This window comes from Mus pahari, chromosome 15 (genome assembly GCF_900095145.1).
Source record: "Mus pahari chromosome 15, PAHARI_EIJ_v1.1, whole genome shotgun sequence".
Taxonomy (NCBI): Eukaryota; Metazoa; Chordata; class Mammalia; order Rodentia; family Muridae; genus Mus; species Mus pahari.
In genome coordinates this window covers 61,124,742-61,137,811 of record NC_034604.1, presented here as the reverse complement: position 1 = coordinate 61,137,811, position 13,070 = coordinate 61,124,742, and the positions used below count along the sequence as shown (strand labels likewise).

The window sequence follows — 13,070 nt, the reverse complement described above, 5'->3', positions numbered from 1 at the left end:
TCCTCCTCCTCCTCCTCCTCCTCCTCCTTCTTTTTTTTTTTTGGTTAACTAGACAGCCAGAAGTTTCAAGTCACATGTTTGATCAAACGTGTACAATTGTAATATTTATAGACTCACCACCAATTTGTTGATTTGTTCTGAGTCAAGATTTTAATTTCAGGAAAATATTAGAAAGAGGTATCAGCTGCTGAAACAAAATCTGTTAAGAGTAAACACTTAACAGATTTTGTTTCAGCAAATGTGGCTTCATAATCAGATCCTTGCATGCCCTCGGCTGGCTTGCACATACCACCTACTTGGCTACTAAGTCTCTGCAGAGGGACCAGGCCTGTATTAAAATCTAAGAGTTCTTTTTTTGTTTTTTTGTTGTTTTGGTTGTTTGGTTGACAGGTTGATTGGTTAGTTGGTTGGTTTTTGGAGAGAAGGTTTCTCTGTGTAGCCCTGGCTGTCCTGGAACTCACTCTGTAGACCAGGCTGGCCTCAAATTCAGATCTGCCTGCTTCTGCCTCCCAGATTAAAGGCATAGGCCACCACCACCTGGCTAAAATCTAAAAGTTTTTATTGTGACCATTCTACAAGTGATAAAATCAATTGAAGATTAGAGCAGTTAGCTAAGACATGTAATGTCACACAGCTGGAAAGCATCTGGTAACCACGTGTACTGCTGCTGTTAAGACACAAGAAGTTCTTGAGCCAGTCTTTAAATTAATAATATATTTTAATATTACTATTATAAATATTATAAGTGTAATTTTAATATTATTAAAAAATGTATCTTTTTTCTTAGCAGTAGGCAGGTAAGAACTTGACCCCAGTAAAATGAAGGCAAGAAGTATAAAGACCTATATTCAGTCAGAAATATGTAAGAGAATAATAAGAACTAAAAAGGGGAGAATGGGGGCTGGTGAGGTGGCTCAGCGGTTAAGAGCGCTGACTGCTCTTTCAAAGGTCCTGAGTTCAAATCCCAGCAACCACATGGTGGCTCTCAACCATCCGTAACAAAATCTGATGCCCTCTTCTGGAGTGTCTGAAGACAGCTACAGTGTACTTACATATAATAAATAAATAAATATTTTTAAAAAAAATTAAAAAGGGGAGAATGGAGAGTGAGCCATGGCAGGATTTGAAGCAATAGAGTTTGGAGTGAATATATCTAACTACTGCTTCTCATGGGATTCCATCCCAGGCTAAACATAGAAGCAGGAACTGATATCTCCGGAGTAACATGAGCATATTGAGCCATGACTTTAGTTGCTAGGCCTCTGCTGCGTCTGCATAATCCAGCATTTTGCTCTGCTGTGCCTCCTGAATTTTCTTACCTTTTGGTTTATGGTTATTGAACAAATGTAAATGTAGTGCTTGCTATGGGATGAACCTTTAAATGACAGGAAGAACATGATAAAACAGACTTAATTCCTGTTGGACCTGAGCAGCCCTATGCTGAACCCTGAGCTGCCCCATGTGAGTTATGTGCTGGCAAAGGAGTATTGGTTAGGTTTTTCTCAGGCACTGAGATTTCAAGTCAGTTCATTTGATGCTGGTTGAGTCTTGCTTGCCTGATTAGTATTGTAATTATAACCAAACACAATGGGTTCTTTCTTGGTGACTGCAAAGCCAATAAGCACAGCAAGCTCAGAGAATAGAGGAAAGTTCATTACCTGCAGCCAGCCAGGAGACCACAGTAGTTGTTCTGGAAGCAGCGAGTACCTTTCAGACAAAGGAAGCATGCAGATTTTATTCAGGGAGCCTGAACATACTTATGTATAAAGTCACCTCTGAGCATGCTGTATTAAGAAGTACACTAATACCGGGCAGTGGTGGTGCACGCCTTTAATCCCAGCACTTGGGAGGCAGAGACAGGCGGGTTTCTGAGTTCGAGGACAGCCTGGTCTACAAAGTGAGTTCCAGGACAGCCAGGGCTACACAGAGAAACCCTGTCTCAAAAAACCAAACCAAACCAAACCAAACCAAACCAAACCAAAACAAAACAACAAAAACCAAAAAAGAAGTACACTATTGATGGAGTGTGTTCAGTTTATGAGGGAAAGGCACATCCCTGCACCTGTTTAGCCCAGAGCCATGAGGCACACACACACCATATTAAAGTCAGGGATAGACAAGAACATGTCTGGGTAGGTTTAGCTTGCTTTATAAAGATGGCAGATGGGAATTTTTATGGGCACACTTAACTTTTTCCAAAAAGTTTAGCTGAAACAAAATGAAAGGATACTTTAAAGGTGTGTTCACATACAAATTTGACTTTAAGAACCCAGCCTCCTGTGCTGTTGACATAATTACTTCATTCTTCTTAGAAATGTATTTCCTTTTTATTATTCATTTATTATCTATTGGCTGAATGTAACACTTAAACGTAGTATGAGCTCAAGTTAAGTATTTTCCTGAACAGGCACAGTTCTACACACAGTCCCCCCCCCCCATTCTCCCATTGGATTTTGAGTTTAAAAACCAGAGATTTCCTTTGAATTATTTTCCCTCCAATAGAATTTGTTCCAGTTAAAATTGATTTATTAAAGAGCTGTTGAAGAAATTTAAGAATCTTGACATTTTTAAAGTCTCTTAATTTATTATTGAACAATTACTAAGTGTCAGTCCTGTACAGAGAACTGTTCTACATATTGGAGAATCCTATCTCTAAGCAAAGTAAATGGTTAACAATGCTGTTCTCGTTACAGGAGGAAGACAGAAAACACACAAAGCCAGCGTATTGCACAGACTTGTCCTCTGAAAACAGTGGACTAGGTTAAGTGCTAGAGGCGGGGTGTGGCTTAGCTGTGAGGTTAGGGTTGTGAGCTGTTAGGTTATGGAGAAGATGACATTGGAGAGGCTCTCAGGATGGGTATGTGAGGTGAACTGAGGGAGTGCTCAGGGGGAAGGCAGCAGGAAAAGGGCTTCTTCCAACCCAAAGGCCTGGGCAGCTCTGTTAGTCTGTGAGGTGAGGCCTCAGGGTGCCCAGAAGCAGTTCTCCTAAACCTGTTTCTTCTGTCATTGTAATTTAAGAACCCTAAAGCCTCTCTTTAGCTGCACTTTCTCAGACCCACCAGCAGTATAAATAAGACTTGGGAGCTGCTGATAAAGTTTAAAGCTTAGGCCTTTTGCTAGGGTGGTTTCCCAGCTAGCTTATCTAACTTAACACTACTGTGTAGCCTATAACCTGCCATGTGGCCGACTCTGTACCTCTCTGCTCTCCTCTGGTCCATGCCTGTTCCTCTCCAAGTCCACTCTGGATTTCTTACTTCTGCTTTCTTCTCTCTATGCCACTCCTCTGCCTGTAAGTTTTGCTCCCTACTTCCTGCCCACCTCTTGGCCTTGAGATCTTTATTACAACCAATCAGTAATGAGATAACCTCTGATACATTTCTAGATTGTTTTTAGGCAGGTGAAGAAGGATGAATAAATAGAAAACCTAGTGATGGGCCATAGAAATGACAATACCATAATCCTGCCAGCACTTAGCCCTCTGCTGGTACAGAATTAACAACTGAAAATACAGAGACACACACACCTTCACACAATGTGAAGAAAGATTACTCCAGCATCTTTTAATCAATAGAATACTATGTACTCTCAGTCATTAATCCTTTTTGCACAGAACTTCAGTAACACCAGGGAAACCAAATAAGGTTACTTGGGGGGGGGGGCCCTCCCCACTCAGCTGTGATTTTGATACTTCATGGAGATCATGTATTTCAAACTTGATTTGAATCATCAAACTTTTAGAAAATTTAATTTTTTCACTTACTCACTTTGCATCCTGCTCACTATTCACTCCCAGTTACTCCCTTCCACAATCCATCCCCATCTCCCATCCCTATCTCTGCTGAACTAGTGCGCCCCCTGCCCCTCACCCTGGCACTTCAAGTCTCTGAAGCTAAGTGCTTCCTCTGTCACAGAGAACAGACAAGACAGCCCAGAGAGAAGCACAGATCCCATGGACAGGAAACAGCTTTTGGGACAGCCCCCATTCCAGTTGTTTGGGACCTACATGAAGACCAAGCTGCACATCTGTTACATATGTGCAGGGAGGCCTAGGTCTAGCCTGTGTATGTTCTTTGGTTATTGGTTCAGATGGGGTACAGAACTAAACAGAAAATTCTCAACAGAGGATTCTCAGATGACCAAGAAACGCTTAACGAAATGTTCAAAGTCCTTAGTCATCAAGGAGATGCAAATCAAAACATCTCTGAGGTTCCATCTTACACCCATCAGAATGGCTAAGATCAAACACTCAAGTGATAGCACATGCTGGGGAAGATGTGGAGCAAGGAGAACACATATAATTGAAACAACCTATATGTGGCTCAACTGAAGAATCCATAACGAAAATATGGTATAGCTATACAATGGAATACTATTCAGCTATTAAAAACAGATTTTTTTTAAATACATAATTTGGGTGGGGAGAAGCAGAATTTTTAATATCAGAAATACTATTTAATATCAGAAATACTATTCTCTAGGCTGGCACATCTTAAAAGATAGAGAATGGAAAATCCTGATTTAATAATAATTCCTATTCAGAATTTGATGTAAGATCATGCTACTTTTTGGAAAGACCAGTTAGTAGTCATAAATTTTGTTATTTTTCCTTGTGTGTTACTAGAATTCTAATTATTCCTGAAGGTTCCTTTTAATGAATTAATTAGAGCTGGACCTAACTATCTCATGAGGACTCTCAGCCAGGGTGAGGTGGGTGGGTTTGTTGGTAACAGGTAACCATTCTTCTCATCTGCTTCCAAGCATCATCCAGCGTATCTGCATCCCTTTGCTCCTCACTCATTGCAGAGAGGCCGTGGGTGTGGGAGTTAGCCCTTATGAGCCTCAGATCCGCTGTAATGTGGATTAGCGTTGATTCATTGTCTCGTCACTTATTAGCTGCCATGATTATTGCCCCAGGCCCCTACTCTAGGGAGACTGGTAGACAGGCACATCAGGAAAGAGCTGGGCTTCAGGTTAGTGTAAGGGACTAGAGCTGGGATGGCACAGAAACCATCTATAGGTTGGGGACGTTGTTCTTCTGACAAGGCTACAAATGCAAAATTGAATGCTTAATTGATTGTGTTTTAAGTTTTTATATATCCTATGGTATAATTAATTATGATTGATTGTACTTAGGAAGTACAAGGGATTAAGCTGGATCCCTTTCCTGTGCCAAGCAATGTGTCAGTGGTTTGACGTGACAGTCCCTTTAGTCCTTAGAAAGTAGAAAGGTGGTAGTATGTATGCAGAGCACGCAGAATTGGTAACTCAGACCAGGCTGCAGACCAAGGGTGGTGCAGGTCTGACTGCAGCATCTCAGAAGGAGTCTTGACTTCTAAAGACCATTGTGCAAACACATTCTGAAATAACTAGAAATGGTTGGGGGTTTTCTTTTGTTTTCCCCAAGAGAGAGAAGAAAGAACTCATTACTTGTATCACATCTTCAGTGTTCACAGTAATTTTTCTTTTTTTTCCCTTTATTAACACTTCTTTATTCAAGTATTTTAAAAACCTGGTGGTGATGTCCTCATTTTACAGATGGATAATATGAGATGTTGGAAAGGTAAAAATAAAGGGTTTAGAAACTTTCGTCTATATTGTCATATAAAACAAGCCAAGTTTTCATATAGTACATTTAAATCCAGTCTCTGGACAAGCAGGCAAATAATTCAGCCAAAGGTAAAATTTATTAAGATTGAATTGCTATTAGTAGGAATGGAATACAGTGGGTTTATAATTAATTTATAAATATGCTTTTCAAATTTCCATTACATTTTGTGTGTGTGTGTGTGTGTGTGTGAGAGAGAGAGAGAGAGAGAGAGAGATTGGACTTGGTGGCAAGTGCCTTTAGTAAGCCATCTCACTGTCCAATATCTTTTTTTTTTTTAAGATTTATTTATTTATTATATGTAAGTACACTGTAGCTGTTTTCAGACACCCCAGAAGAGGGCATCAGATCTCATTATAGATGGTTGCAAGCCACCATGTGGTTGCTGGGATTTGAACTCAGGACCTTCGGAAGAGCAGTTGATGCTCTTAACTACTGAGCCATCTCTCCAGCCCACAATATCTTTTATTAATCAGTATTTCTTACAAGTCACAAATGTATGGTTGATGATATTTAAAAGGCATTTTATCAATTGAAGTTTATAAATAAATTACTTGATAAATATTGTGCTCGTTGCTTTTCTTGTTGCTGGCCAAAATACCTGACACAAAAAACATCCCAAGGAAGGAAAGTTTGATTCTACACAGTGTTTAAGCATGTGGTCCACCATGCCAGGGAGGCATGGCAACTGGAGCTTGAGGCAAGGCTGTTTACACTGCATCACTGTCAGAAGAGGGCGATACTACACTTCTTTTTTTATTCAGCCTAGAACATCGGTCCATGGAATGGCATCATCCACATTTGAAGTAGGTCTTTCCACCTCAATTAACCTGATTTTAAAAAACCACTCTAAGACATGCCTTGAGATTTGTTTCCATGGTGATTCTAAATCCCATCATGTTGACAGTCAAGATTAACCACTACAAATGCATGCCAAGCATCCAGAAGTTCCAAAGCTCATATTAGCTCTGTGGGTGGACTTCTGCCTCAGGAAGCTTAGAGGGGAGTCCCAGACAAGTGTGAACTTAACGGGATGAATGCTAAGAGCTCATGGATGTAAAGAGCTTTGTAACAAACGGGAAGAAAGGAAGGACTATCTGAACAACAGGTTTCAGTTGAACGTGATGTGTACAGACAAGGACTGGACAGTGGGAGAGAGAAGCCAAGCCAGAGATCTAAAGATGACTGTTTGGAGTTAAAATTTAAGAAAGTAGCTTAATATAATATTCATATTGGTTTTAAATTTTCTTTTAACCGGTAGAACCTTAAGAAGATTCAAGAAATGGAAAAGAGTGATGAATCTAGCACAGATCTGGAGGACCTGAAAAATGCGGACTGGGTAAGGAAATGAATGTGCCTTCTGCTTGGTATAGCTTTTTTTTTTTTTAAATGCTGGTTATTAAGGACTGCAGCATGAACTAGTACATAAATGTGAACACTTGGTTTTACAAGTAAATAAATATTTTCATCATAAAAACTTCTCTTAGAAGCACCTAAAGAAATGTTCAACATCCTTAGTCATCAGGGATGACTGTTCTTCATGACACGAATCAGAATTATCTAGAAAGGTGAGAGTGGGAAGGTAGAGAGACTGGTCCTTGTGAAGGCAGGCCAGTAGTCTGACGGCTGCCTCCACCCTCAGAAGAGTGCGAAGTATGTTACACATTGTAAATGAAAACTGTCTTGTTTAGAAGGTAATCATTTATTTTATATAGAAAAAAATGTTTTGGTATTGCAGATAGGACCTAGAAACTCATACATACATACTAACCACCTCCTCCATCAGTGAGTGACGCACCTGAATGTGGAAAATTCCTATGACTTGACTTTGCAATAAATACATCTAAATAGCTATTGAAATCACATTAATTATGATGAGGTACATTTTAATTAAATACTGTATTGATTGAATTTTCACTGAACTAGACAATGATACATGGTAAAACAGGAAAACAAATAGATTAAGGAATAATAATACACATTTTAATATGTATTATAAAGTTGCCATTCTGAACATTATATATATATACATATATGTGTGTGTGTGTGTGTGTGTGTATGTGTGTGTATGTATATATATGTATGTATGACAAGATGTTGATTCTTTATTATTTATTTCTTCTTGATGAGATGAACTCCGAAAGGGAAAGGCAGCGCTGATTGTCAGAAGCTAACAGCACGTACTTGTGTCTGCCAGCTGTGGCTGTAGCAGTGCTGTAACACTGACCGGGACACAATCTAGAGTATAAAGCAGGGAACCTAGCTTGCTCACCACTCTGCAGGGCAGCTGTGTTATCTCTGCTCTGCCCTAGGAACAGAGCCACCAGGCTTGATACTTGATATCTCTCACTGCATGAAGAAGAACAAGGAGGACAGCTTGCTGTACTTACACTGTACCCCCCTCAGAAACACACACCCCCCCCACATGACCTAACCCCAAGTCAAGGTGTGGGGAATACTCCCTTCAGTAAGCAGAGTCTCACAGTAGTATATATTAGGGGTATGCCTTTTAATGTAGCCTACTGACTTTCTACCCATCCCATAATAGCCTAAAATGTAATGTGTTTCCTTTACTTGCTGTTCAGTAATCCATGCTTTTCCTTGATTCTCTATGACTGTAACAATTCAGGGAAAACTAGTAGAATATTTCTTGATAACTATCCATCCTTTGTTCTTACAGGCACGGTTCTGGGTACAAGTGATGAGGGATTTGCGAAATGGGGTAAAACTTAAGAAAGTCCAACAGCGGCAGTACAACCCACTGCCCATTGAGTACCAGCTCACCCCTTATGAGATGCTCATGGATGACATTCGGTGCAAAAGATACACCTTAAGGAAAGTAATGGTAAGCACTCAGATGGTTGCCCAGACCTTACTTGTTAGAAAGGGCTAGTTGGTAAGGTGTTATTATTTCTTCTCATAAAATACTTGATCACTGTAGAAACTTGGAAAATACTTTAAGCTGAAAGAAGGAAAGTGAACATGTGATTTCATAACCAAGAAGAATGTTCTTATCATGTTGCTTTGCCATTCGCATTCATGTTCATTTAGAGCCCCCCCCCCTTCTGGTGAGTTTTATTGTTCTTGTTTTGAGACAGGGTCTTGTGTTACACTGGCTGGCTTGGAACCCACTATGTAGACCAAAGTGGCTCACGAGTGCTCCACATGCCTCGCCCTCTGCCTCCTGAGTGCCAGTACCGCTGTGCCTAGTTTAATCAATCCTCAGTTTTGTTTCTGTACTTCATTAGACAAAATGGGCTGATTTCTATATATGTTATTAAATTTGTTTCATGTTGTGAATATTCTTTCACATTACTACTTCTAAATGATTACATATTTTCTAGCTTATGGATATATCAGAGGTCATTAAAGTAACCATGTCAATGTCAGGTATAAGCAAGCTGATTTATGTATCCTGTTCTGCACATCTTTATTAATGGCTGTACAGTGAAGCCTTTGTGCAAAGTTCTAAGGAAAGGCACTTCTAGCTCAGCAGCAAGTTCCAGAAGCTCTGCCTTGAAAATGTCTCCTGTGGAAACCACTTCCTCTCAATCCCATCTCCTGTCCTTGTCACCTCATGTCCCATTGAGACTGTCACGGGCCTCACTGTCCTACTGTGTGCTGGGTTATGAGTGTGTAATACTACATCTTTAACTGTTTAGTCTGTCCTGGAGAATCACATACCCTTAAGAAAAAGCATGTATTCCAAAGCTGCCAGGTTTAGTGACATACATTCGTGATTCCCAGTCCTCAGGACATAGAGGTGAAAGAGTCGTGAGTTCAAGGCCACACACATTACATATCAAGACTATCACAGAAAAAAGTAAGAGGGAGGGGGAGAGAGGCAGAAAGAGAGGAATATTTCCTTATTAGGTGGAGAATTCTAGTTAATTTATCAAAATATTCAAATCCTTCTTTTTGTTTTTTGGTTGATCTTCAGGGTTGTTCAGAACACTATTGGAAATGAAGTATTAAAGGGTCCAGCTATTGTAAAATTGTTCATTTCACTGTCACTGTCTCTTTGCGGTGTATCTTGGACTAGAGTTTGGTTCATCTATACTTACAGTTTTTACATTTTCAGTATCAAGTGTCTGTTTTGCCTTCCGTGGTAGCTGTTTGCTAACATGTTTGATTGGCTGTAATATTGCTGGCCTAGCTCTTCTCTTCCATTACTTACTGTTTACACTGACATTCATCTCCATCCTTCACTCTCAAGCTTATTCATGTTACAATTTCTTTCTTTCCTCTTAAAGGTTTATTTATTTTATGCACTTAAGTGCTTTACCTGCAGGTATGTATGTGCACTGTGTGTTTGCCTGGTATCCAAGGAGCCAGAAGGTACCAAATCCCCTGGAACTGGAATTCTAAATAGTTGTGAGCGACTACTTGGGTGTTGGGAATAGAAAGAACCTGGATCTTCTGCAGCGTGTGCTTTCCCTGGATCACCTCTCCAGCCCCTCTTTGTCAGTTTTTATTTTATTTTAAAAGTTATTCACAGCCGGGCAGTGGAGGCGCACGCCTTTAATCCCAGCACTTGGGAGGCAGAGGCAGGTGGATTTCTGAGTTCAAGGCCAGCCTGGTCTACAGAGTGAGTTCCAGGACAGCCAGAGCTATAGAAAGAAACCCTGTCTTGAAAAACCAAAAAAAAAAAAAAGTAATTCACTCACTGTAAACATTACAAAATATGTATAAAATAAAATTCAGTTTTACCATTTTGTAATGTGTTTACTTCTTGATATTTTATATACTATTTTATATAATATAATTAAATTATATACTGTTATAATACCATATAAACTTTCCCTTCTGTCAAATGTGGAGTAAACTTATTTCTATATCATAAAATATAGTTTATATCATTTAAAAAAGATTCTGTGTACATCAGTATTTTGCCTGCATCTGTGTATGTTGTGTGCATACCTAGTACCCACAGATGTCAGAGAAAGGCACTGGAGCCATAAGTGTTTGTGAGCTCCCATGTGGGTGTTGGGAACCAAAGCCAGGTCCTCTGCAAGAGCATCAAGTGCTCTTAAACAATGGGCCATCTCTAGCCCTTTTTAAAATCATTTTTAAAAAGTTTCGTTGTTGTTTTGAGACAGAGTTTCATATAACCCTGCCTGGCTTTGAACTCTGGATGTAGCTAAGGATGCCCTTGAACTCCTGATCCTCCTAGCTACACCTCTTGGGTCCTAGAATTATAAACATGCCAGCATTCCTAGCTGATTTAAAAGTTGAAAGTAATTTGGTTTAAGTACATAATGCACTTCATTATTCTAAATGAACAAATTATGGTTTGCCTTTGAAAAGTTGCCCTTTCATCAGTTTGTTCCTTAGAGACAGCCAACGTTGTTTCTTAGTATTGTTTCTTAGTATTGTTTGCCGGTGATGTTTTGTGAGGGTGCTTCCCTATTGAGTATGTGCACATCTCTGACACATTACAGATCCCCCTGTGTCTGTATCTGCTGACTACACTGTGAAACAGCATGTGCAGAGCTTCTCGCATTGCAATCTACTTTTTGTTCATTTTTAATTAGCATGCAGTCTCACTGAGCACTGTCATACTTACGCAGTGCTCTCCATTGCTCCTTCCCTCCTCTATGCCAGAGCCTATCTTCTCCAACATTCCCACTTCTGCGCTTAATCTACATCAGTTCATGTAACCAAGGCAGTTGACAATTTTTAAAAGACTTTATTACATCTTAATTATATGTACATATGTATATTTGTATCTGGTTTGTAGTGTGTTTACTTCTTGATATTTATATAATATAATTAAATTATATACACTTTTGTAATACCATATATACTTTCCCTTCTCTCAAATTTGGGATAAACTTGTGTAGGTACAAGAGTGCAGGTGCTCATGGAGACCAGAGGGACTGGATCTCCTGAAACTGGACTTACAGTCTTGTTGAGGGGCACAGAGGTCCTTGTACTCACAGAAAAGCATTAAGGAAAGCCAGGAATGTTAAATACATGGGGCATCTTCTCAATGGAGGAGATAAAAATACCTGCTTTCTCATCCAGAAGTCTGCAAGTGGATTTTGTTAACCACCTGGTGACCTTTTTGCCATCTGTGGAGGCAGACCTCACCCACCTTTTGCTATACAAGCAGACTTCACCCAAATTCTCCAGAAAGGTTATTCCAGACTCTTCCCTCCCTAAACTGTTACTCATCCCTAGGGGAGATGTCACATGTACTTTATGCCCTGCTGACCTCTATGCTATCAGTCATAGGTCACACTAGATTCTAGGCCTTTTAGCTATAGAACCCACCCTCATGGTCCAATGTATTTTGTAAAGGAATTTCTATGTAATGACACCATGAACTTTATTATAAGCCTAAAACTGGACTGATTGTTTCCTAGAAATCATGTAGTGTATCATGAGTATGCTGACAGTGAGCTGCCTGGCATTAGAGTCCCCAAAGTCTGATCACTTGACATACTCAGTTTGCTCTGGGGTTTCATTCTTATCTCTTCTCAGATCACTGCCTGCATTGGAAACTGGACTCTGGTCCTCTGGAAGAGCAGCAAGTGCTTTTTTTTTTTTTTTTTATGATTGTAGAACATGATTTTAGTATTTTTAACTGTTAATATTCAACAAACATTAATTATTTAAAGATATATTTTGTTGTTATGTCTCCCTTTTCATTTCTGAATTTATTAATTTGGATACTGTCTCTCTGCCCTCTGGTTAGTCTGGCTAAAGGTTTATCTATCTTGTTGATTTTCTCAAAGAACCAGCTCCTGGTTTTGTTGATTCTTTGTATAATTCTTTTTGTTTCTCTTTGGTTGATTTCAGCCCTGAGTTTGATTATTTCCTGCCTTCTACTCCTCTTGGGTGTATTTGCTTCTTTTTGTTCTAGAGCTTTCAGTTGTGCTGTCAAGCTGCTAGTGTAAGCTCTCTTCAGTTTCCTTTTCGAGGCACTCAGAGCTATGGGTTCTCCTTTTACCACTGCTTTCATTGTGTCCCATAAGTTTGGGTATGTTGTACCTTCGTTTTCATTAACTTCCTAAAAGTCTTTACTTTCTTTCATTATTTCTTCCTTGACTAAGTTATCATTGAGTAGAGCATTGTTCAGCTTCCATGTGTATGTGTGCTTTCCGTTGTTTTTGTTGGTATTTAAGACCAACAAAAGATCTGACAGGGTGCATGAGATTATTTCAATCTTCTGGTATCTGTTGAGGCCTGTTTTGTGACCAATTATATGGTCAGTTTTGTAGAAGGTACCATGAGATGCTTAGAAGAAGGTATATTCTTTTGTTTTAGGATGAAATGTTCTATAAATATCTGTTAGATCCATTTGGTTCATAACTTGTGTTAGTTTCACTGTGTCTCTGTTTAGTTTGTTTCCATGATCTGTCCATTGCTAAGAGTGGAGTGTTGACGTCTCCCACTATTATTGTGTGGGGTGGGGTGTGTGCTTTGAGCTTTAGTAAAGTTTCTTTTATGAATGTGGGTG

The 13,070-nt window shown here is 39.5% G+C and overlaps 1 protein-coding gene across 6 annotated transcripts in view; it reads left to right on the top strand.

The window, feature by feature from the left end:
• Positions 1 to 13,070, top strand: part of Spire1 (spire type actin nucleation factor 1) — a 127,259-nt gene that overhangs the window by 75,340 nt on the left and 38,849 nt on the right. For all 6 annotated transcript variants that reach the window (XM_029546940.1, XM_021214550.2, XM_029546937.1 and 3 more), the window contains exons 5-6: positions 6,867 to 6,944; positions 8,286 to 8,450. In XM_029546940.1, coding sequence (XP_029402800.1) covers positions 6,867 to 6,944; positions 8,286 to 8,450 — 243 coding nt within the window. The remainder of the gene's footprint in view (positions 1 to 6,866; positions 6,945 to 8,285; positions 8,451 to 13,070) is intronic.